Here is a 25,169-nt window from a genome sequence, read left to right on the forward strand (position 1 = left end):
TCAGCATCAGTCCATCCAATGAATATTCAGGGTTAATTTCCTTTAGGATTGACTGGTTTGATCTCCTTGCTGTTCAAGGGACTCTCAAGAGTCTTCTCCAGCACCACAAATCAAAAGTATCAATTCTTTGGGGCTCAGCCTTCTTTATGGTCCAACTCTCACATCTGGTTGTGGTGAGTGGGGGCTCCTCTTCGTTTCAGGGCACGGGCTTCTCATTCCAGTGACTTCTCTTGTTGCTGAGCACAGGCTCTAGGTGCTTGGAATCCAGCAGCTGGAACACACAGCTTCTAGAGCACAGGCTCAATAGTTGTGGTACATGGGCTTAGCTGCTCCGCAGCATGTGGGGTCTTTTCAGACCGGAGATCAAACCTGTGTCCTCTTCACTGGCATGAAGATTCTTAACCACTTAACCAGAGAAGTCCTGGTTCTCTTTCTTCAACCAGCTCTGACCCATCAGTCCAAGATGAGGTGGGGCAATGACCCAAGGCTTGCTCTCTCTTCTGAGACCCACTAGCACAGGGAAAAAACTGCTTATTTCAAGGCTTTCAGGGTTTCTCAAACATAGCTGGTATCTATGGTGGGCATGGTTGGTCCTGGGAAATTCTGGGGGACACACCCTTAACCAGAAAATTAGAACAAAAGGTAGCCATCAGCATCTCTCTCTGAGTTTTGGCTTGCCGTGGAATATTCTGTAAAAGTTTAGGGTTAGTGTATGGAACTGTGCGTCTCTTTCACATTAAGGGCCCAGAGGTAGAGAGATCAGGAGAGTGAAGTTAACTATTCAGGCACTTCAGGGAGCTGGAAAGCCAGGCTTACCCTTGTCTGTATGGCTTTGAGAGCAAAGCAGAGCATTTCCCCTCTGTGGGTGTCTGTTTTTCTCATCTCTAAAAATGATGGGTTGAACCAAAGACTTGAAAGTTTCCTTCATCTGTATACCACACAACTCTATACTTCTCTCTCCAACAATTGAGGAGAATGATTAAAGAGTTGGTTAGTTTTGTGTGGGTGTGTGTTTCATTTGATCTGATTTATTCTGATAATTGCCATTGTGTTTCACTTCTCTTTTGCAGATTCAAGCCTAGCTGAAAAATGTAAATACACCTCCCAATTTCAGGGTCTTTATTAAACTCTCAGCCACTGATGAATTCTTCTCTAAATGTAATTCCTTCTTTACCTGGTTTGGGGCCTCTGGGTTTAACTTGTCTGCAGAAATAAACCATTTTTCAAGTGGAAAATCTAACCAAGAGCAGCCCGGGTTGCTAAATCTTAGGTGAGAAGTGTGGGCCAGATGCCAGGGGGGAGAAGATGATTGAGGCTTGCTCTTTTCTCCACTTGGTTTAATCTTCTTCCATGGGTTTGCTGACTGTTTCTGTAATTAAATGAGGGAGGTATTTGTCATCTAGGGTTCCTTTCAGCCAAGATGAATGGAATGCAACTTTCTCAGGAAGCTTCTGACAAAACCCTATTTGTGGCCAGTGCCAGGACATATACAAAGGCGCCAGGCTGTGTGCGTTGGGAACTGGGGTCCACTTCAGATCTGCGCCAGGTCACCGCTGCGCCCAAGCCCTGGCGAAAAACTGTTTGGACACAAAGTGCCTCAACACAGATGCCTGTGAGACTAATGTGATGTGGGGTGGCCACAACGCATTTCCCAAGTTAAGGAGGGAAAATGAAAGCCTGGCATTTGGGCAAGTTTCTGCAGCCCCACTCCAATAAGGCTTGCTGAGCAGCATATGCAGACTGGCTCTGGGGCTTGAAACGGCTTCTGGAATCCCCTGGGGACAATCACCCTCCTTCTTATTGATGAAATTTAGTGCTAATCACTCAGAGATGCACAGCAGCTGAGTTGTTATCACCCATGTCCATTGTCATGTCCTTAAAAACTGGGGACTTGCAACAATTCCTGCTGGAGGCAGGGAAGGCATAATAGAGTTTGCTCCTCGTGGAGAGACTGAAGCTCAGAAAGACACAGTGCCCTGCCTAAGGCCCCATGAGCAGCAAGGGGCAACGCTAGGATTTGAACTCAGATATTTTGCCTTCTTCAAGGTATTGCCTAGTGAGCACCTGCCTTGGGGCCAGCATTGTGTGGGGGGCTTGACGTGAAGGGTTCACTTTGTCACTGAATGTGCGAAACCACCATATGGCACAGACATTATTTTGATCTGCATTTTTTGATGAAGCAACTGAGGCTCAAAGAGGCTAAGCCACTTGCACGTCATCACACATCAAGTGACTGGCAAAGCAGGGAGACTAATATCACCAGCTTCCATTCCACAGACTGTTATGCTGCTTCTGTGTGATGAACAACTTCCAAAATTCATTTCCTACTTTAGTCTAACTTTGATCTTCACAAAACCCCACAATACAGAGTAGACTTTATTGCCCTAATTTTATAGATGAGGAAACGGAAGCTCAGAGAGATAAGTGACTTGCTCAGAGTCACATGTGAGCAAGTAGCAAGGTTAGGGCTCAAACTTGGGACTTCTCTTCTTGAAATCTGGTTCATCTCTCCATCAAAAAGGCTGCTTCTTAGGAAGGCACCCAGAAACAATATGGGAAAGCAAGTGGGACCATTTAAGAGAAAGCAGAAGAAAAAAAAAAGATTTGCTTAAAAGAAAAAAAAACACAACAATACTAAATCTGTGGCTTATTATGCTTCAATTGCCTGTTGCTGATGCTGCTGATGCTGCTGCTGCTGCTGTTGCTAAGTCGCTTCAATCGTGTCTGACTCTGTGCGACCCCATAGATGGCAGCCCACCAGGCGCCCCTGTCCCTGGGATTCTCCAGGCAAGAACACTGGAGTGGGTTACCATTTCCTTCTCCAATGCATGAAAGTGAAAAGTGAAAGTGAAGACGCTCAGTCGTATCCGACTCTTAGCGATCCCATGGACGGCAGCCCACCAGGCTCCTCCGTCCATGGGATTCTCCAGGCAAGAGTACTGGAGCGGGTTGCCATTGCCCTGCTCCTCAATTGCCTGAGATGTTGCAATTCAATTATATGAAATAAAACTCATATGTATATTTGACATTTTATTGAAGATCAAATTCTTCACATTTTTCTTTTTAAACTTTTATTAGGATTATAAACTACATGTATAAGTATATAAAATATATATGTTCAGTTCAAGGAGTAATAATAAAATCAATATTCAACTGTCGATCACCCAGTTTGAGAAAAGTTTTTATTTATGTGTAAATATTAAATTGTAAAGTAACTTAATTTTTTGCTCTTTAAGATACATTTTTTTCCCATGTGCCATTCTGTGACTTTTATTTCCTTCTTTACTCCCCTCTACTATATTTCTATCATTGTTTTACATAAAGAAGTTTGCAAAACAAATATTACTTCCTCAAATCCTTTTTTTCTTCCTTTAGAGTAAAAAGCTGTAGTTAAGTAGAGAAAGAGCACAACCAAGCCAGTGCCGAGAAAGCAGTATGGTCCATGGGGTAAGAATTCTGAGTTCCAGCTTGGACAGGCCACACCACTCACTACATGACTACAGGAACATTACTTCACCTTTGGGGATCTGTCCCCTCTAAACCAGGGTGACAAGCCCCCTCCCCGATCTTAGGGCTATTCTGAGGCTCTGAATGCACAGGCATCCAATTAATGATTGTTAATGTTAGATCACAGTTTCTAGACTAAGAAGTTATGAGAACTGGATGGTATTGCTTACAATTAAGAAAAGCCTTTTAACTGACAAAATACTTTCCTTCAATAATACCTCAACCCCATGAGGGCAGAATGGAGGAGAGTTTACCCATTTTAACACGCGAAACCTCAGAGAATGGAAGGGTCTGCTCACAGTAATGTGGCTACTACCAGGCTGAGACATAATTCTAACTCATAATTAGGATCTAATTCTAAATCCTAACCTAGCAACTTAAAAATGTCTTGTTAACTGGAGGATCCTTGGTGTCCAGTGGTTAAGACTCCATGCTCCCAATGAATGGGGCATAGTCTCCATCCTTGGACAGGGAACTAAGTTCCCACATGCCAGGCAGCGTGGCCAATTAATAAATAAAATCACTTAAAAAATGTCTTGTTAATTTTTAAAAAGTAATGATTGTTTTGCTTGTCTAACTGTGCACAATTAGAACATATGTCTTTAATTTTTCTTAAACTTCTGGTTAGATGCTTCATTCACTTTTCCCTTACAGCTGTGTAGGTGACAAATGCAGGAAATTAACAAATTACAATAGAAGACTCTGGTTTCCTCAGTTCCTTTGCGCTTTGCCTTCAGTTGATGTCTTTAAGGGTAAGAAGCACTTGTGTGTGATCACAGCTGTGAAGCCAACTGCCTTTTAATTACCACACTGCAAAAATCATGTCTCCTCATGTCAATTTAGCACCTCTAATTAGTTGATAAGTTGACATCACATCTATGGAGGGGGAAAGGTGTGCTGGGGCCCCTCGATGCTTGCAGTGGGAGAAGATACAGCATTCCCATCTGCTGAATCCTCCCATCTCTTTAGAACCAGCTTCTACTCATCTGTCCAGGACTGCTCACAGCCACCTCCTCCATGAAGGCTTCCCTGCTATCTCTCAGCTCTTCCAGCACTGTTTCCTTCCCTTCCTTTGGAGTGCTGAGAAGTGATTGATAGCTAGGCCCATTTCATTGACTGGTCTGTGTGCATTTTGTGGGCTGTCTCCAATCCTCTCTGTAGTTATGAGAGAAAAGAAAACAGAAGTGGACAGAGGAGGCAACAGGATCACAAGAGGCCTCCGTGCTTGCCTTCCAGACAAGAACTCCCCATGGTTTTCACACAGAATGGGGCTGAGAAGGAAAGCAAGCACTGGTTTCTGTGGCTGAGAAAAACATGGTTTTAGCTGGGCCTGTGACCTTGAAGTATCTAAAGAGAGTCCAGGCAAACTCTGGGCTGTAGGACTCTACTCAGGAATCACTTGACCAGGACAGGCCAAGACTCCTGAGGGGACCCTGCAACACCTGCCCCACCAACACAAAGACAGAGAGTCCACAAAAAGGTCAGGAGGGTGGAGGTCACTGGGCATCTCAAAGCCTAGACAACTGGGCTTTAAAGGAAGGGGTCACTGTAGGTTCTATTTACAATTGTGAGCCAACACCTCCCAGAACCAAGGAAGGAGAAGCAGAATGCTGGACTTCAGACCTCTCAGATTTGCTTCATGATCAGTCCTGGGGAAACTGAGTAAGTTAAATCAAGATAAAAGATTCTAAGGTGCTTTCCAAGAAGGTGAAGTCTTCTTCAGGGGGACAGAGAAGGTCATCCTGGACCAGTGAGCCTGGGGCTAGGACACAAGGAAAGCAGTGTGACTATGGAACAATCAAGACCCAGCTCTTCCAGTGTAAGCTGCATGCCCACCAGCAATCCATTAAACCTCAGTCTCCCTACCTATGAAATGGAAAGAATAAGTCCTGTCAACTCTCCAGGGCTCTTTTTTTTTTTTGAAATGAGAACTTAACTGTGAAAATGTTCTACAGGAAGTAGGTCCTTGTGCTAATGGAACATGAGGGTTACAATACCCACCTAGTCAGCTCATCCATCACCTTTTTCTACCACTCTAGCCTCCTTTCTCACTCTCATTCTCCAGCCTTTTACTTCCCAAAGTATACCAGGCTCTTTCTCATTCCCCGACAAAGAAGCCTTCCTAAACACCTCCCTACACCTCCAGTCCAAGCCAAGTGCACCTCCCCACCCCCATCAGATCTATCACACTGAACCGTAACTGCATCCTTACTTCCCTCCATAAGACAGTAAGATAACAAGCACTCAAGTTGTTACATAAGAAGCACACAAATATTAATATTTGTTAAAAAAATAAGAAAGCTCAGATCAAAGTATGACTGTTTCAGGGAGGCTAATATGAACCAATAAAGAAGAAATATTTAGTAATAAGGTATTCAAGAATGAATCACAATCTTGCTCAGTACTGAGTTCCCCGTCACTGGAGGTATTCAAGGAAATCTTGAGGATTGTCCACCAGGGTCAAGGATGGGATTCTCAAGCCAGCAAGGAGTTTGCATGTGATGGCATTATGTTTTATGTGAATTGGTGGCACACCCAATGGTTTTAGGTGAGCCCCAATCTAATATTTTATATCTTAATAGGTATGTTTTTCTCTTTATTTACTTTTATACTTCTTCTTAGTAAATGATCCTGATTTTCCATCCATGGTATTTAAATAAAAGATTGAGTTGATTTAAAGGAAAATACTAAATAAATTAATAATACAGTGGTATGGAGATTTGGCAAAATCAAGAAAGTGGCAGCTAAATGATGTCTGGGAAACCTGGTGTTGCAGGTGTGTTAAGCAGTCTTACAAGAACATATGGCCCTTGGAAATAAACACCTACTCAAATCCTCATCACTTTCCACTACATTAAACCATAATACGAATTTAAACAATATAGACTGAGCTAGATTCTTACCTCGAGACTGGAGAATGGGCACCATCAGAAGTACCAAAAAGAGGGTGGATCTCTCAGATGAAATTAATTATATAGAAAAAAAGAGAAATATCTGTAGAAGTAGAAGTGGCCTAAGAGTGTTGCCATATTTAGAAATGTTGGGGACACACATGTACTAAAAATTTATTCTTTATTTACCTGAAATTCAAATTTAACTGAGTGTCCTATAATCTATCTGGTAATCCTAAGTAACCATCTAAGCCAGAGATGATAAATAGGCTTGAGCCTATGTGACATCATTAACAGGCTGACAGTGGCTGGCGAGAGAGATGTGTTAAACCAGTGAAGAGCGTGTGGCAATCAATTCGTTATGTCTGCAATTAGCACAGGATGGGGGAAATAATGGCACCAATTCATTAATTTATCTGCCATCCTGGACTTGTCCAACTCCTCATTTTACACAGTGAGGACCAGGGAAGACAAGGGACTTGCCCAGGCTCACAGCACAAGTCCACAGCTGGGCTGAGCTAAACTCATTTGCTGCTCCATGCTGCCTGCTTGGAATCAAAACAGAATGCGACCAACGCCATGATTATGTAATTTCCGACTACACTCAGTAACCATGCCCACCCACATCGTCAGCCAGAATGCACACGGCCAGCCAGTCCCTCCACCTGATCCAGCTTACCATCATGACTACATTTGAATGCCCCAGAATAACATAAACAATGCGAAACAAAATCCATTTAAACTAAGACAATTCTGTTTAAGGAGAGGTGGCTGAGATAGAAAGCACTCAGGGGTCTGAACAACCATGCCTCTCATGTGCTATCTTGGGGTGCTCAGTAGTACAGTTTTACATTTGACAATTTGCCTTATTACAAAGCAGATATTTCACCTACTGTTCATTGAATTGGATGGAATCGAACTAAATTTGTGTCTTCTTTATCTTTCTGTTCTCTTATATTTCTGGGCCTGAGGTTCCTTACTGCTAAAATAAGGAGACTGCACCAGGTGGATTTTTAGTTCAGCTCTAAAATTTCATGATTTTGTAATTCTATGCTTAATTTACAAACCAAGGCAAAATTCTCTCTTCAGGCGAGAAAATAAAAATCACTGGACTAGAGACGTCGCCAGAAGGGTTTTAAGCCAGCCTCTTTCACAAAGAGAATTATTTAGTCTAATTGCTTTATGTCTCCATTTAGATACCAGCCTTTTACTTTCTGCTCTTCTTAATCAAGTTCGTTCATTGGTATTCTCATTCATTCAATAAAGCTGTATTTTCTAGAAAAATTAGAGATGCACTTTCACTTTGACCTAGAAATTCAACTTCTAGGAATTCATCCCCAGCTTACACTCACACAAATACGACATGTGACCAAGGTTATTCCAACAGGTTGGCAACAGCCTAAACGTCCATCAATAGGGGACCTGCTGTACAAATTACGGTGCATGCGTGCTAAGTCGCTTCGGTAGTGTCCAACTTTTTGCAGCCCTATGGACTGTAGCCCATCAGGCTTCTCTGTCCATGGGATTCTCCAGGCAAGAATACTAGAGTGGGTTGCTATGCCCTCCTCCAGGGGATCTTCCTGACCTAGGGGTTGAATCCAAGTATCCTGTGGCTCCTGCACTGTAGGCTGACTCTTTACCGCTGAGCCACCGGAGAAGCCCACAAATTATAGTATATTCACACAAAGAAGTGCTCTGCAGCTGTAAAAAGAATAAGCAATGTCTTTAAGTAGTGATAAAACAGTAAGCTCCAGGAAAATTAAGTGAGAAAGCAACTTGCCAAATAGCATAGATATAGTATGTTCACTTTTACATAAGGAGAAAGAAAAATAAACACACTCGCACATGCATTTGTGCTTATTTGCAACAAGAAACACTAGAAGAATAAGTTTGAAACTAACAAAAATTGTTATCTACAGAGGTGGCATGGAATAAGAGGGATGTTAGATTGGAGCCAAGAATTCTCTGCTTGTCGAATAGTCTTGACTATAGAGTCATATAAAAGTTGTAAACATTTTACATGCTTTCCCAGAGGTCATACAACCAATTTAAAACATAAAACCAAAAATAGGCACTTAAACACACATCTGTTTTGAAGCAATTAAATAAATTGTAATCAAATTCAACTGAAATTAACGACATTGAACTCATCCAACTGGATATGTACAAAGATTGTGTGTTAGCTGGAATTCTCCAAGAAACTATTGCAGGATAAGCTGAAATGGTACAATTATTCAGATGAAGGAGAGAAATAAATATTTTAAAATGCCTTAAACCACATTCTGCAATCACTTAACTTAGTAAGAGAGGATCTGAGAAACAGTAACTCTAGATAGGTTAGTTTGGAATGCACCTAACAGGAAACATCAATCACAGGAAAGTTAAATTAATTTAATTAAATGTAAATTAACTTTTAAAAATTTAATTTAAAATTTTGTTTATATTTTAAAAATAAAATTAATTAACAATAGGGAAAAGATCAAACCCTGAAAACTGAAAATAAAGGCACTTTAGAGTATACAATTTTTTTTTTTAAGTATATAAAGCTGTTAATGTAATCACATGGAGAAAAATCTGTAAAGGGACTTTTGGACACATCTTTATTGACCAAATAAGGAGGGCTCTAGTCTCTCCCCACCCCAAACCCCACACAGATTCATAGCTTTTTATTGTGAGAACATTCAAACCTACAAAAAAGTTGAAGAAACAGTACAATGAATATCATATGTCCTTCACCACTCACCATTTCCTGTGTCTGCTTTCTTTCTCTATAAATACATACATATATATGAATATATATGCACACAGACACACATATACATAGAGATACACTTCTGTTTTCAATACATTTGAAGTTAACTTATAGACATTTTGACAGTTTACTTCTAAATAGTTCAGAATGCATCTCCTCATAATGACATTCTCCTGTATCATTACAGCATTATTATCACACTAATGAAAATGAACAGTAATTCAGTATTATCTAATGTATAGTCCACATTCAGATTTCTTCAATTTCCCAAATATGCCCTTTACATTTTAAACATTCCGGTTCCCATCAACACATGAGCCTTGCCTTTGATTGTTATATATATTTTTCAATCTCTTTTCATCTAAACCAGTGCTCTGCCCTTCTGCCACTGTTCTTATTTTCTGCAACATTAACTTTTTGGAAGAATCCAGGCCAGGTGAATTGTAGGATGTCCTATATTTGCATGATTATCTTCTGATGGTCAGATTCAAATTAAACATTTTTTTGTTTAAAACATTAAAAATTATAGTTTGAACCTGAGTTCACTGAAAAAACCTAGAAGCAGTGAACCCCAGTGGCAATGAGCATGCCTAACATGCATGATTCCCCATCAGAAAGAATCAGGGCTCTTGGGAGAAATAGTTGACTCCAAGTCTGCTGCTGCTGCTGCTAAGTCGCTCAGTCGTTTCCGACCCTCAGCGACCCCACGGACTGCGGCCTTCCAGGCTCCTCTGTCCATGGGATTTTCCAGGCAAGAGTACTGGAGTGGGGTGCCATTGCCTTCTCCGGCTAAGGCAGGTAAAATAGTAAGCACCCAGACTGACAGCAGAGAAAGGAGGAAGGGAGAGAAGCGGGCAGGAGGAAGGAGAGAAATGGTCAAAAGGGAACACTATTCTGTAGATAAGAATATCAGCTTAAATGTGGAAGGAAAAATAGAACTAGAAAATGACCATTTTGCAACCCCAATATAATTAACAATATTCAGGCAAGGACCATCAACAGATGCTAAAGCCAAAGATCATGGGGGACAGGATATTCACATGGTCTCAAAGTTTTACCCCACAGATTACATCAAAATTACTAAGGGGAAAAGGTATTGTTACAACAAATGTAGCAGATACCACTTTAACCTAGTGATCAAACTTAGCATCACTGATAAGAGTTTACACGTGGGCCTCCTGACACACTGCACTGATATAAAAAATGTAGCTTCACCTTGCCCAAACTGTTTAACCTGAATCTAACTGTGAAGAAACAAATTCAGATTCTGGTTTTGTGGGACAGTTTATAAAACAACTAGCTTGGGATTTTCAAGAAGGTCAATATCCCAAAAGCATCCCCCACCCCAATTCCCACCAAAGTAGGAGGAATGTTCTAGGTTAAAGAGATTCAGCACATGATAACAAACGTAACACATCCTCCCAGCTGGACCCTTGATCCCTTCCCACCTACCTTGACAAATGGCAAAAGGGACATTTTGGGGACAAGTTGGAAAATTTGAATATGGACCATATATTAGGTAGCATTACTGTATCACTGTTAGTTTTTTAGATGTGATAATTATACTATTGTTAAATAAGAGAATATAATTGCTCTTAGGAAATTCATGCTGACATATTTAGGGATGAAATATTGCCTCTGCAAAGTATTGTCAAGTGCTTTAACAAAAAATAAGAGTGTAGTGGCAGGGTCAGGCAGAGGGAGAGAGGGATAGGGAAACGCATAGGGCAAAATGCAAACAACTGGAGAATCTACATAAAGGGTATATAAGGTTCACTGTACTCGCTTTTAGCTATTTTGATGGGTTTGAAATTTTTCAAAATAAAAAGCTGGAAAGAAGGAAAGTCAGAAATATAAGTAGAGCAGGAAAACGGCTTTAATGTCTATATTAAAAAAATAATGTCTGCAACTGATTGGAATACAGTCCATTTAATATATTTTTAAAAATCCATGAATTCACAATGTTACTTTCCTAAAAGTGAGAGATTAAGAAAGAAGGAACTCCCAAACAAAAACAAAACAAGGAGTCCTTGGAGGTTCTCCTGTATTCCAGGCCACATGCTGGCTCTGGGATTCCAACTGTGCCCGCAAAGGAGATGTGATCTCACCCTCATGAAGGGAGCTGACAGCAGTCAGGCAGGCTCAACACTGAACCAGGAATTGAACCTGCGATGATGCTGCAGGGCTGGGAGAGGCAGGTGCCACGGACGTGTCTATTGGAGGCTGTGATCTGCCTAGAAAGGCTTTCCAGAGAAGCGGTGTTGAAACTGAGAACTGAGCAAAGATCCCTTCTTGCTAGTGCGGGTGCAGGGTCGGGCTGGGGCTGTTTTGCTGTGCCGAGGGTCTAGGCACCCATTACTCTAGCAAGGCACCTGGGGTTTTCGAAGAAACCCAGGACAAGAAGGGAGCTGTTTTCTGGTTAAGCAAAGCCATGTTAACAGTCTGTGTGGGAAGCTGGGGGAAGTTTGAGAAAATGATGCCTATATCTGCATCTGAGCATAATGTCTCAATAATCACCTGACCTCAGATTGTTTTTCTTAAGTTGAGCGCTTCCTACTGAATAAGGCTCAATCTCGGCATCAGGGAAATAATCAATTATTCAATCTTCTTAGTAAACAGATTCAAGGCAAAAGCCTTCTGTATAATTCAAAACGAAAGTAGGCTATGCTCTATTTTAAAAAAAATCAAGCCATTCATTACAAAACCACCAAGAGTAGAACTCTAAGTACTATATGCTTGAAATACTTAGCATGTTATTGATTTTTATGACAACCAGTCCATCTATTTTCTGAGTTCAAAGGAACCATTCATTTTTTATATACAACAAGTTACTGGATGAGTAATAAGTCTAAAAGTGTGTGTGTGTGTGCGTGCACATCATAAATGATTTACAAGGAGAACACAGGTCTACACAGACAGACTCATATCAGCCTGGGTCGTCATCTGCTGACAGGCAAGTTGGGCTGGGGAGGAACCCCAGAGACAAGGAGGGAGCCCCCACTCCTATACCCTGAGGTCTGCTCGCAGCAGGAAGCAGGGAAAGTCTTGCTCTTTGCATCTCATTTTCCTCATTCCGCCTCACTAGGATGACACCCGTTCTTCCCTCTCCGCAGTGTTGCCCTGAGGACTGGATGAAGCTGTGAGAGGCAGTGCACCAGCGGAGGCCAGCACAGGCTCCACAGCTATTTCATGCCGGCAATCCCTTGGCAAGACACTCAAGCTCTCTGTGCCTCTGTCTCTTCATCTGTGAAACGAGGAGAGTGTGTCCAGCTCGTGGGGTTGGTGTGTGGAGAAAATGAGCTCATTTATGCAGTGTTTAGAACTGTGCCTGCCCCATGGCCAAGGCCATTGAAATGTAGGCCAGTGGTACTGCAAATTGGTTTTGTAACATGCCACCCAGATGTGTTCACTTAGCTTCCTGAGTACCAACTAAGTGCCAGGTCCTATACAAGGTCCTTTGGGTACAGCCAGGACTCAAGGAGTTCACAGAAGGAGTTCACAGTGTGGTGGGTAACATGCAAACCTCATCAGAGAACTGCAATCTACTGAAGAAATGGCAGAGATGAAATAAGTGAAGAAAAGGCAAAGAGAGGTGGCAAGGAGCTCCTACAGCTGGAGCAGGTTGGGGAAGATCAGAGATCTGCAAGGAGATGGCACTTGAACTAAATATCAGAAAATGCAGAGGACTCTGCCAGGTGCAGAGGGGAATCGAGAGGGCATGAGCAGTGGACACAGCATAGGCAAGGGCCTGGGAGCTGCAGAGAGCAGGTTCTATCCCTCAGCATGCGGGGAGGGACGAGAGGGGGACCCAACAGAATGCTGGCACCGCAGCTCTGGCACCATTTGTGGTGTGACCTCATGCAGGCTGTCTCACCTCTCTGGGGTCACTTCCTTCCCCTTGTAGGGCAGGGTTCTCTGCCTGGAGAGCTCTGGGGCACAATGCCACGCCTAAGTGGTAAGCCGCTTAGGAATGGAAGGAGAACCAGGCCCCAGGCTGTCAGCCCCTGGGGGAGGGAATCCCATGCAGGGCCCAGGAGGGAAGCTACCAGGGTGAAGGCAGGTGCTGATGGCTCTGAGCCACAGGAGATACAGAGAATCAGGACACAACTATCAAGGTTATCTGGCCCATCAGCTGGCCCACCCCTCTCCGTCGATGATAGGGGCCCAGAAAGGGATGCACCGAGGCTACACAATCAGCCTCAGGGAGCTGGCCCAGACCCCACGACCCTGCCCCTAGCTGGGAGGCAGAGCAGGAGGCCATGTGGGTGCCCTGGTCCTTGAAGGAGTATGAGCATGGGTCATATCAGGTCATCTTACAACCAGCCAGGTCAGCACAGTGCCACCGAGGTCACGAACAAGGAGCTGAGCATGGGAAAGGCTAAGTAATCTGCCAAACAGCTCAGTTCAGTCGCTCGGTCGTGTCTGACTCTTTACGACCCCATGGACTGCAGCACGCCAGGGTTCTCTGTCCATGACCACCTGCTAACAAGTGCCAGAGCCTGGATGGGAATCCCAGCCCATGTGACCAAAGCCCAAGAAAAACACTGCTATTATTAGTATTAAGAGTTGGCCAAGCATGTTAGCCCCTCTGGGCCTCCGTTTCCTCATGTGTACAAATGGGCACAAGCCCACCTTATCAAGCAGGACGAGGAAGGGGCCGTCAGTGCCACACTGTAACACAAACCCTGTTTTTTTTTGCCCCAGAGCAACCAAACACCCCAGGCTTTGCCCCACACGAGTTCACCACAGTCCTGGGAGGAAGGCAGACAATCACAGATAGGATGCTCAGGCTCCAGCAAGGGGAGGTGGTTTGCGTAAAGCCATCCAGCTGAAGACGGCAGGCCCAGGATGGCCAGCCAGGAGTCCTCGTGTTGACCCAGTGCCCTCTCCTTTGTTCCCTGTGTGGAACTACAGGTCCCCTCTGTGCTCCTGGCCACCACGGCTGAAAGAGCCTCCCAGGTCAGCCTGTCACAGTAAGGCTCGAGCAGCACAGTTGGACAAGGGCCCTGTGGTCCCTGATGCTGACTGCAGGCATGTCCAGAGGGGCTGAGAACACTACTGCAACTGCATTTCCACTCTGACATTCCAAAAGCGGATCCTCAGCCTGAATCTGGAAAAGGCAATGGCACCCCACTCCAGTACTCTTGCCTGGAAAATCCCATGGACGGAGGAGCCTGGTAGGCTGCAGTCCATGGGGTCGCGAAGAGTCGGACACGACTGAGCGACCTCACATTCACTTTTCACTTTCATGCATTGGAGAAGGAAATGGCAACCCGCTCCAGCATTCTTGCCTGAGAAACCCCCGAACAGAGGAACCTAGTGGGTTACAGTTCATGGGGTCACAAAGAGTTGGACATGACCGAGCACACGTGTACTTTGTCCTGTCACCCTGTTTTACTCACTGGTCCTCCTGGAGGGACTTCCTTTTCTGATTTCCTTTCCAGTTCTTTCCAGATTCAACTTGTAATTCCAGACTCGACTCAACATAATGTGCAGTTGTGCTGCTTCCTAGCAGCATTAGCCGTACCGTAAGCAGTGCGAGTAATTTATTTATTTAGAATGAATTATTTACACCCAGCATATTTCCAGGCGGTGAGAGACGCATCAACAATGAGGCCATTGGAGTTACACGCTGGGAACTGATATTACTTTAGATACCGTGGTCTTGAATTAAAAATGGGGGTCAGAACCCTGAATTGAATCTTTTAGCAGATGGACAAGAAAGATATGGGTTGGGTTGTTGGCAGGAATAGACTGGAAACTGCCATGCACTTGATAACATCGTGCCCTTCTTTGCTTCTGCTTCTCTGAAAACTCAACCAGGAAAGAGGGTATGCACGTTGCTTACAGATGCCTTGGGCTTGTTTGGCCTCTCCTGCAGGGTCTCTGTTTTAATCTCACTGTTCTGGTTTTAATCTCACCTTCCTGGTTTGTGATAGTTCATTTCACCCACAAACCTTTTAGTCTAGAGACAAATGGAAACATAGTTTTTCAAGGAGTTTCCCCTTGCCTGGGGCCTGGCTGGTATTTCAGATGCCAAAGCGTCAGTAATGGTAACATGAACCTTAATCTATAGGGGCTGCAGTCTGAAAAGGGCCATCACCTGCTCCGCCTTCCCTGTCCTACCTGATGCTCTCAGGGGCCCCAGAAGGGCAGGTTTAGTTAGCCCATTTCACAGATGAGTTCCATGAGGCTCCAGGAGCTTGCCGATTTGCCCAAGCCTACTGTCAGAGAGAGACATAGGAGGGACAAAGACCCAGAGCTTCTAGATTCCCGGGTTCTGTTCTGGCTACTAGGCCTAAGTGCTCTTCTGCCAACACCCACCTATCCTGGGGTAGCAGCACTGAGCAGTGGAATTTGCGCTGGTCTGGGAGAGTGCGCAGCAGGCACTGCACTTGTTAAAGAAAGGAATGAATAAGTAAATATGAGCATGAATGAACGGAAACAGTGCACTTTCCTTTCCCCACAGACTATCAATGGGTTCTGCCAGGATCCTGGCTGAGGGCTCATACTTCCTCCCACCCATTTGCATGCAAACCAATAGCTGGAAACCTTCGCTCCCCTCATGAACAACCCTCCACATGCTCTCAGAACCTTCCTTTACTGCACCAGGCCTCCAATGTCACTGACATGAAGGGCCATCCGTAATCTCCAGTCCTCAGGGTTTCCCCGCCCCCCGCCACACAGCCCATAGTGCACGCTTTTAATATTTCTTCTCTTTCTCCTCCCCCACCTTTCTTTCTTTCTTTTTTTAATGAATCCAGAAGGTGGAAGCATCTCATAGATTATTAATGTGCTAAATGGCCCCTCTGGAGACCAGTGCCAAGAAATGGCTCCAACCCGCCCTGGATTATTGGCCTCCATTCTCTTTCTTAGAGAGCTGTGCAGCAGCAGCAAAGTTCCTAGCCATGCCTAAGCACGCCACAGCTCCTAAGTGGTTTTCAATCAGGTCCACAGTTCCCATCGCCCACTCCATGGCAAGGGTGTGGCAGTCACGTGGGCTGGGCGGTGGCAGGATTCCAGACTGTTGGATTTTGACCCTAGAGGGCTGAGAAGCAGAGGTCATGTGCACTTTGAGTGTCTTGCTGAAGAACCCCCATCCTGCCCGCTATGTCTTTGTTTCGGGTCTGCAGTGCCAGAGTAAATAACCTTTGCTGTTGACGCAAAATGGGGGCTATCATCAGACGTCTGCTTCTGGGAGGAGTCTCTCTCACTGTGACATTGTCACATCATGACATCATAAGAGCAGCTACTGTTCTGCAGTCTCTAAAGGTGCTTTCAGCTAAAAAAGGAAACACCTTCATTGATTCTCACAGCTGTACAGAACATACGAGGCTACTTTGCTATTTCCATTTTACATGAGAGAAAAAAGTGAGGCTGAGAAAGGGAAAATAAGACCAGGGGGTAATTACAAAGCTCTGGAGAGTGAGCCACGGGATCCAGCTTTGCTGTGAGAACTTGGTTAAGATCCTACCCACTTTGGGCCTCTGCTCCCAGTCTATACAGGGGAGAGAATAGACCCAGTGATTGCTAAGACCTGATGCCTTTCTATGAATACATACCAAAGTCCACAAACCACAGCTAAGTAAGAAACGGTCTCTTGATTTCTCAGGCAACCAATAGCTTTCATAAAATAATCACATGAGAAAATCAAGTCAGATGACAAATTTTCTGTTCCTATAACAGAAATGGCATTGACCAACAGTTTAGAGCTATGCTAGTATTCAGTAAATAGCAAAGGGCCTGATTTAAGGGTTTTCACAGATTTGTTTTTTTAATGTCAAAACCAAGCATGATTCAGATTTTTAAGAATTCAAGTCCTAAATGTGCCAACATTTACACAGTCAGGGTTCTCCCATCCACATGCCCTCCTCACCTCCACTCCCTCATGAGAGCTCTGCCAAGGAGACCACCCCATCACACAAACTGAAATGGTCCTGCCCAGGAAGGTCCTCGAGGGAGTGTTGGGGCCGTCCAGGGGGCAGGGTGGGCTACCTGCTGAGGGGAGGCTTGGGACAGTGCCAGGAGAAACGCATCTAAAATTTAATAATCTGCTCCAGCTGCCTTTTAAAGGACAGGCTCTGCGGGATACGGTTCTTGACGAAAGAGTGTTTGCGTTTTCCAGCAAGCAGCCCTTTATCCCTTCAGGAACCTGACTTTATTTTCATCAGCAAGACTATTTCTGTCTACAAGCTGAGACCACTATCATCTCACTCCCTAGAAAGAATTTTGTCCTGGTCTCAGGGTGTGAACCCTCTCTGGCCACGTCTCTTGCATTTTTGCTGGCTTTGCTTCCATCTCTTGTTCAGGCTACCCTGTCTCCATCTTCCCCACCCAGCTCCAAATCCTCCCACTCATCCCCAGGCTCCGTGCTTTCAGGGGGACAGACTACATTGGGGGAGGTTTATAGAATGTCTCCAAAACTGTGCAAGGCAGAGTCAGAAGCTAGCCACCTTCAGATCTCCGAGGAAAGGATTCTGAGCAGGTCTGAAAACATTTTCAAAGGAAGCATATCAGTTACAGAGCATCAGGGCCAGAAATGGGAGATGTGGGCTAAAGCCAAGCCAGAGATCATTTCAGATGTCCCTTCACGCCCTTTTACCAAGGGGCTGCAGCTGGAAAGTCCTCGAGTCCCTCTGAGTCTGAGTCTGAGTCTGCCCTCATCATTAGGGACGAGCCTAAGGTGCAGAAGTCAGGCATCCAGCTCCAGGGACCACTCAGGATCTGAGTCAGGACCACACCAGGCCCTGACCTCTGGCCGCTTGAGGGCGGGGGTGGAGGGAGGCGCAGGCACAAGGCAGCAAACGCCATGGGAAGACTAGGCAGGTAAGGGAGCACAGGGGGAGGAACAGGAAGCTTCACAGAGGAAGAAGCGGCCAAACCACATCTGGAAGAATGAGCAAGCTCTGCCAGGCGGAGGGACCACAGACTGAGGAGACAGCCTGTAAGTGGCCGCTGGATGAAGGAGCAGGTGGGTGACAAAGAGAGGGGTGAGGTGAAGGAGAACTTCTTGCCACGCTGTGGGCTGCGGGCTTTGTCCTGGGATGCTGGCCCCAGCAGCAGCCCCTGCTGTCTCCACGTCCTCTTTCCAACTGGGGCTGCGTAAATTAAACTTGTGTGAACCAGCAGCACTCGTCAGCGTTCTGAGGTTTGGGAAACGAGCAGGACTTAGAGATCACCTGGCCTAGCAAGTTCCCAGAAACCAACTGCATCTGTGCCACCTGAAACGACAGTGGGGGTGAGGAGTGGGGTCCACAGTCCGTGAAGGATGTGATGAATCCCTTAACCTGGACCTGCTCAGCATGGAGCCCGGAAATTTGCGTTAACATGAGCACATCTTTGGCCCTCATAAAAGATGCTCACCATATAGTGTGACAGCCAGCAACCTGGTGTATGCCTACTCTGGGTATTAAATCTCCCTAACAGTAGGACTGGATGAGACCAGAATGTGCGGGGCAATGGGGCAACAGAGAACTCACTACTTCACAGCCAGGAAGCCTGCTCTGTGCCCGATGCCTCCAGCAGCAAGGGCATGACTGCTGGGAAGCCCTGCTTCCCTCTCACTTCAGCATGTTCCTGCATCACCCCACCCACATCTCAGAAACCCGGCAACGTCTCTCAAAGAGCCATGCAGCTTGGGCAGCTAGGACTCCTCTGTCCTCCCCAGCACCCTGCAGGCTCTCCAGTCTGAACGTGCTCAGTTCTCCAACAGCCAGAACCCTACCCTCCCCAGATGCCCCCAAGGCTATGCCCTGGTGGGTTTCCCCTGAGGTGAGGCCCAGATCTGAGCCCGCACCCTGAGAGGGATCTGACCAGGACGACAGGGACAGAGCCCGCATTGCCTGCCCTGGACTCCACGAAGATCCTCCCCTCTAGTTGGAGGAGCTGACGCTCCCAGTGACTCACATCACGACTTAAACAATATTAGCCTCTTGATGCAGCAACCATGAATCAAGAAGCCCAGCAAAAGGCAAAAGTTAAATTTAACTGATTTTAGCACCAGGATGAATTTTCACCCCTTTGTGGCGCAAATCTCTATTTTTGTAGCACCAGGAAACAGAAACAACTGATTGCGCATTCCAGACTGTCTCTGTCCAGCAAGCATTGTTCCCCCAAAGGGCAGTCAGAGCTCCTTTTCAATTACACAAATTACATGCATTTTCCCATTTGTGAAACTCTGTTTCAGAGCCCAGTTTTGAATAAGTTAAGGGACTAATCAAATCCCTTGAGCAATGGCAGACTCACTCACCCGCCGTCTTTTCAAACTCAGCCTCAGGGGGCGGGGGAGGGGGCAGAGGACCCCCAAAATCCAATCCACAGCAAGTGGGGCTGTGTTCTGCAAGAGTAGGGGGCGCAGAAATCCTCCAGAGCTACTCTCCATCGGGACCCACATCTTTGTTCCTACCTCCTCCTTGCCTGGCTTCTCAGGCTGGGAGAAGTCTATTCTGAGCTCACCCTGTGATTCAGGTCCCTGGAACTCGCCAAATTGCTGGGCACTGCCCAGTTCTTAGCCCCTCGGTGTCCCTCACCCATGCACAGCTGGAGCCCTGGATCTGCCCCACAGTCTGGCAGCAGATGCCTAGGGCAGGGGGGGATGGAGTACGAGAATCACCCTGTTGACAATGCAGAGGGATTCTGCTGAGCTGGAGGCTGAGGATCTGCATTGTTCTCCCAGGTCCTTGGCCTCTTCGTGGTCAAGTCCACATTGTGAGAAACTCTGCCATGGAGGGTTTCAGAGTCCTCAGCTTATTCCCTGCACTTAGTTCAGTTTAGCGCTCTGTGAGGACCTACTTGGTACCAGGCAGGCCTTGTGCTAGGCACTGGTAACTAGGAGATGAAGAAAATGAGAGTCCTCTGCCCCCAAGAAGCTTATAGTCTAGTAGGAAACACCTGGATACAGGATAGACTATTCTCCGCACAGTGTAATTCACTTTGTAATGGAACACAGTATGTGATATGGAAGTGATGTAGAACCATATACGTTCCTCAATCTTTTTTTCATTATCATTCTCCTAAGAAACCTGTATTTTTCCTAATTCCACCACACTCATGAAATTGTATTACCACAGATATACTGTTTCTGCATTGTATGTATGAGTGCTAAGTCGCTTCAGTCTTATCCGATTCTTTGAGACCCTACGGACCCGCCAGTCTCCTCTGTCCATGGGATTTTTCAGGCGAGAATACTGGAGTGGGTTGCCATTTCCTCCTCTAGAGGATCTTCCTGACCCAGGGATCGAATCAGCATTTCCTGTCTCCTGCATTGCAGGCAGATTCTTTACCCACTGAGCCATCAGGGAAGCAATAAATAACACAGCCCGCACCTCATAAGCCATTTCTTGTCTTGTCAACTTCTCTAGGCCAGAGGCCCTCCTGTGCATACTCAGGCTGCAGAGCTACTAGCTGCCAAGCCAGGAGTGTGCAACACTGTGCTTGCTCCTGCAGCTCCTAGAGAATTCTGAGGGGCAGACAGTTCCGAGTGAGGCTAGGAGAAGTCCAGGAAGCTCCTAGATTCCTCTCTGGATGGAGATTTTCCAGGGAACTTCCATGGTCTCTCATGTTGGGGCAAAACATCCATCTGCAGATCCTTCCAACCCTCAGAGCCTCCCTCCCTCTGACTACTCAACAGACACCTAATAAGGTCTGTGAAGTGAGAGGCACCAGAAAAAAACAGGAGTAACCCAGGTCCGTTTTCTGTCCTCAAGGAATTCACAGCCCAACTAAATACGTCCCCATATCCGCAAAGTCCTAAGAGGAGGGAAGGGCTTGGGGTGGGGTGGGCGGTGTACATGCTCTGCTAGAAATAAACAGGGGAAAGGAGGAAAAGAATTTCCAGAGCGGCTACTTTAGACAGTGCAATAAGGAAAGGCTTCCTAGAAGAGGCAGCATTTAATCTGGACCTCTGAGATTGGATTGGTCTTGGCATACAGGTCACGGGGAGAATGGGATATTTCAGGTGGTGGGAACAGTGTTTCAGGAAAGACAAGGAACGCTACGTAGTGCGGGTATTCAAGTGGGTATTCAACTCTGGGAGCAGCAGAAGGCGGGGCAGGGGTGTCGACAACAATAAAGCAAGAAACCCTTATTGCTGAGGACATGCCAGGGCACAGTTCTAATCCCTGTTTAACAGTTTAGCCCACACAGCAGCCCTGTGAAGTCCACCCTCTACTGCCCTGCTGTACACGGGAAGGCTGAGGTTTAGAGAGGCAGCGCTGGGCACAACCAGCAGGAGTCCGGTGTGCTCCTGGGAGCTGGGGAGGCTGCTCAAGGACAGAGAAGGTTCTTGATTCCACTAAGGTCTCAAGGCTGTCTGCGGCACCACAGACAGGCGCCCCGGGAAGCCAGGGGCCCTCAGCACACTTGAACCGCGCTGCGTCCCATCATGTGGCTAGGTTTGCACCAAAGCACGCTGAGCTGCTTTCCCGGCCTCAACCACGGTTGCATTCGCCCACACTCAGCGTGGCCTGCTCCGGCCACAGTGAATGACTCACTGCTCCCCGAGCCCACGTTCCTTCCCACCTCCTGCTTTTGCCCGCCCAGTTTCCTCTGCCAGCAGCACTCTCCCCCACGTCACCAGCTGTCCAACGCCCTCTCCTCCCTTGCAGCCAGCTCCACGTCACCTCCCCTGAGAAGCCCTCCTGAACCCAGGGCTGGCTGAGTGGGTGGCTCTCCCTTGGGACCCCACCCTTCCCTTGTCACAGCTCTGCCACTGCTGCTTCCCTCCCCTCTGGGCCACCAGCTTGGGGCTCTACCCTCAGCACCCCATACACCCAGGGCTGGACTCAGAGAAGACTTTAATCACCATGAACAGTATGAAACCAGACTTCCCTGGGGATTGGCTCTTGCCCACCCCTTCATTGTCATTCTCACCACCCTGACTCCCCACCCACCACTCCCACACTCCAGCCCCAATGACCTCTTTGCTGTTCCCCCAACAAGCCAGGTTCGTTCCCCTCACAGGCTGTCTGCATTTGCTATTACATCCTGACTTCATCCAACCAACCCTTTCTCGCCCTTCAGGTCCAAGTTCCTCTGAGGGGCCTTTCCTGTCGAGGGGACAGCCACTGCCTATCCCCTCACCCTGTTTACCTCTATTCTAGCTGTTTCCTTACCCCAATCTTATTTCAAGGGTCAAACTGCCTGAATTTAAATCTTGGCTGTGTTACCTATGAGTTGTGGGTCCTTGGGCAAGTTATTTAGCCTCTGGGTGCCTTGGTCTCCTTATCTATAAAATGGGATACTAATAGTACCGACAGCATACAGCAGTTATAGTTAGTAAATGAGTTAATGAAAATACAAGCTCAGAATGGTGTCTGATACATTGCAAGTCCAACATACATACCATACAAGTATTGCTCTTAGTATTATTACTACTTACTTGTTTATTTGCTTACTGCCTGCCTCCCTCCTAGAATGAAAGCTCTGAAAGGGTAGGAACCATGCCTGTCCTGTCCAACACTATATCCCCAGTGTCTACCCAAACTCCAGGCACATAGTAAGTTGTATTATATTTGTTGCATGGATGAATGGATGGCGAATGGATGGATGAAGCAAAGAAATAAAACATGTGCCTGGGCCACCACTCATCCTAGGTTCACATTTTTTATATTTTTCTCTCACATTCCAAATAAGTGTTAGCACTGGTGATTTTCACCCGCAATAGACCATATACTCACTGGTGAAACATTTGACAGTGTATAACATTTTCCAGTGTAAAGAGTGAGTAACAGCCAAAAGTGCCAGGAAAGGCTTAACCAAGGAGAAAGGCAGTCTTAGCAGACCAAATAATTTCAGTGGGGGAGGGAGGTCTGGATCACCTGGTTAAAGAAATAGCTAGAGCAGGATTCTGAGGCCTGAAGGTCTCGGGTGTACTTAAGGAAAGCTGGGTACATGGAGTGAGTGGCAGGGATAGAAGATGAGACTGGATAGGAGGACTAGCTGGATGTCGATGGCCCTGAAAGTCATGCTAGGGAGTCACTGATATATCTCAAACACACAGTGATGGTGTCAGGCCTACCCTTTAGAGACCCACTGTGTTGGCCAGGACAGGACAGAGAATCAGGCCAGGAGCTGAGGACAGTGGGAGGCTGTGCAATCATCCAGAAAAGAGCAGGGGAGGCCTGAACCTGGCAATTTAGGAAGCATCTTGGGCAAGGAACCATCCCTGAGAAAGACTAGTGGCCAGTCAAAGACAGCTCCCCCACCAAAGGTGGCCCAGACCTTACCTGTACCAGATTCCAGCCTTGGAGGGACTCTGCGATGATGGACGTAACAGACGGACAGACTCCTCCAAACACCATCAAGTGGTTCGGCCCATATTTTATTGCATCGTAGAAGGCTTTCAACCCTTTTGCATTATCACACTGGGGAGCAACACACAGAAAGAGAAGCCAAAATTAGAAACAGCTTTCCCCAGGGACAAGGGCCCTATGGTGCATTCACACAAACAGAGCTCCCTCATGGGAAACCTGGGTGTCAGGTCTCCTGTCGTGAGGCCTCGCTTTAAGCCAGTCTTGAGTCCATACTGTGAACACAGTGAGGTGTGGTCTCAGTACCCCTCTTCCTGCTTCTCCTCCCTCCAAGCACCCTCCAAATCTAGGACCTCAGGCTCCAAGCTATCTTCCTTCAGACCACACTGAGGAAAGGGCCCCAAAACTCCTCAACCTGGGCCTCTCCCATCACGGTCATCTGTATTTTAAAAGACGATAAATCCACACCCATTAGGATGGCTATTATCAAAAAAGCAGAAAACAATAAATATTGGCAAGGATGTGGAGAAATTGAAATCTTTGTGCATTGCTGGTAGGAATATAAAATGGTGCAGCTCCTACAGAAAACAATACTGCAGTTCTCCAAATCAGAATTCAACAGAATTATAGGATCCAGCATTCTGCTTCTGGGTATATACCCCAAAGAACTGAAAGCAGGGACTCAAAGAGATGTTTGTATACCCATGTTCACAGCAGCATTATTCACAGTAGCCGAAAAGTGTAAGCAACCCAAATATTCATCAAGAGATGAATGGATGAACAAACTGTGATTTACACAAACAATGGAGTATTCTTCCGCCTTAAAAAAGAAAGGGAATTCTGACACATGCTAAAACGTGGATGAAACTTGAAGGCATTATATGCTAAGTGAAATAAGCCAGACACAACTGGGCAAATGTAAGATTCCTCTTAGATGAGGTAACTATAACAGTCAAATTCACAAAGATAGAAAGTTACCGGGGGCTGGGGGAGGGGGAAATGGGGAGGGTAGCGTTTAATGAGTTCCGTTTCAGTTTGGGATGATGGAAACATTTTAGAAACGAATGGGGGGTGGTAGTTGCACAACAGAGTGAATATACTTGATGTCACTGAACTGTACACCTAAAAATAAAGTGGCATTTTTAAAATGTTATATATATTTTATCACAATAAAAAAGGAGGAGGAGCATGAGGTGAATCTAAGTGGAAGAATTCATTCAGCAGACACTCACCAAGCACCACTCTGTGTTCAGCCCAGGACTGGAGACTGAACAAACAGAGAAACCTGGACACAGCCCCTGCCAAGGAGCTCACACGTGAGAGAAGAAAGCAGATCCTGGTGACCCGCTATGGAAATGAACAAGGACAAATGTCCTCACATGTTGGGAGTCAGTCACAGCCCACCTCCCTCCTCTCCACCTCCTCCTTTCTCATCCACTCGAGTGGCTGTCTCTCCCTGGACAGAGGGATTGGCTACAAACTGGGTGTCTTGCTCCCCTGAGACCCAGTTAAGCCTGTTCATCACCTCACAGTCTGAGGCTTCTTTGTAAAACATAAATTAGTCCTTTTTACTCTGCTGCTTTCTGTGCACTTAAAACCCAAACTCCTATCAGAATATAATTCTCAAAAGGTTAAAAACATAATTCTCATGAAAATCAACAGTGGGTACACAGTAACCTTTTATTTAACTCATTAATAAAGGGAATCTGCTGGACAACAAAGTGGATTCAAAAGAAAATTTGAAATAGGGATTTTTTATAGGGAATGGAA

The 25,169-nt window shown here is 46.0% G+C and overlaps 1 protein-coding gene across 2 annotated transcripts in view; it reads right to left on the reverse strand.

Moving 5' to 3' along the window:
• GABBR2 (gamma-aminobutyric acid type B receptor subunit 2) overlaps positions 1–25,169 on the reverse strand; it is a 373,771-nt gene that overhangs the window by 231,687 nt on the left and 116,915 nt on the right. For both annotated transcript variants that reach the window (XM_006063438.4, XM_044940074.2), the window contains exon 2: positions 23,376–23,513. In XM_006063438.4, coding sequence (XP_006063500.2) covers positions 23,376–23,513 — 138 coding nt within the window. The remainder of the gene's footprint in view (positions 1–23,375; positions 23,514–25,169) is intronic.

This window comes from Bubalus bubalis, chromosome 3, assembly GCF_019923935.1.
Source record: "Bubalus bubalis isolate 160015118507 breed Murrah chromosome 3, NDDB_SH_1, whole genome shotgun sequence".
NCBI classification, from domain to species: Eukaryota; Metazoa; Chordata; class Mammalia; order Artiodactyla; family Bovidae; genus Bubalus; species Bubalus bubalis.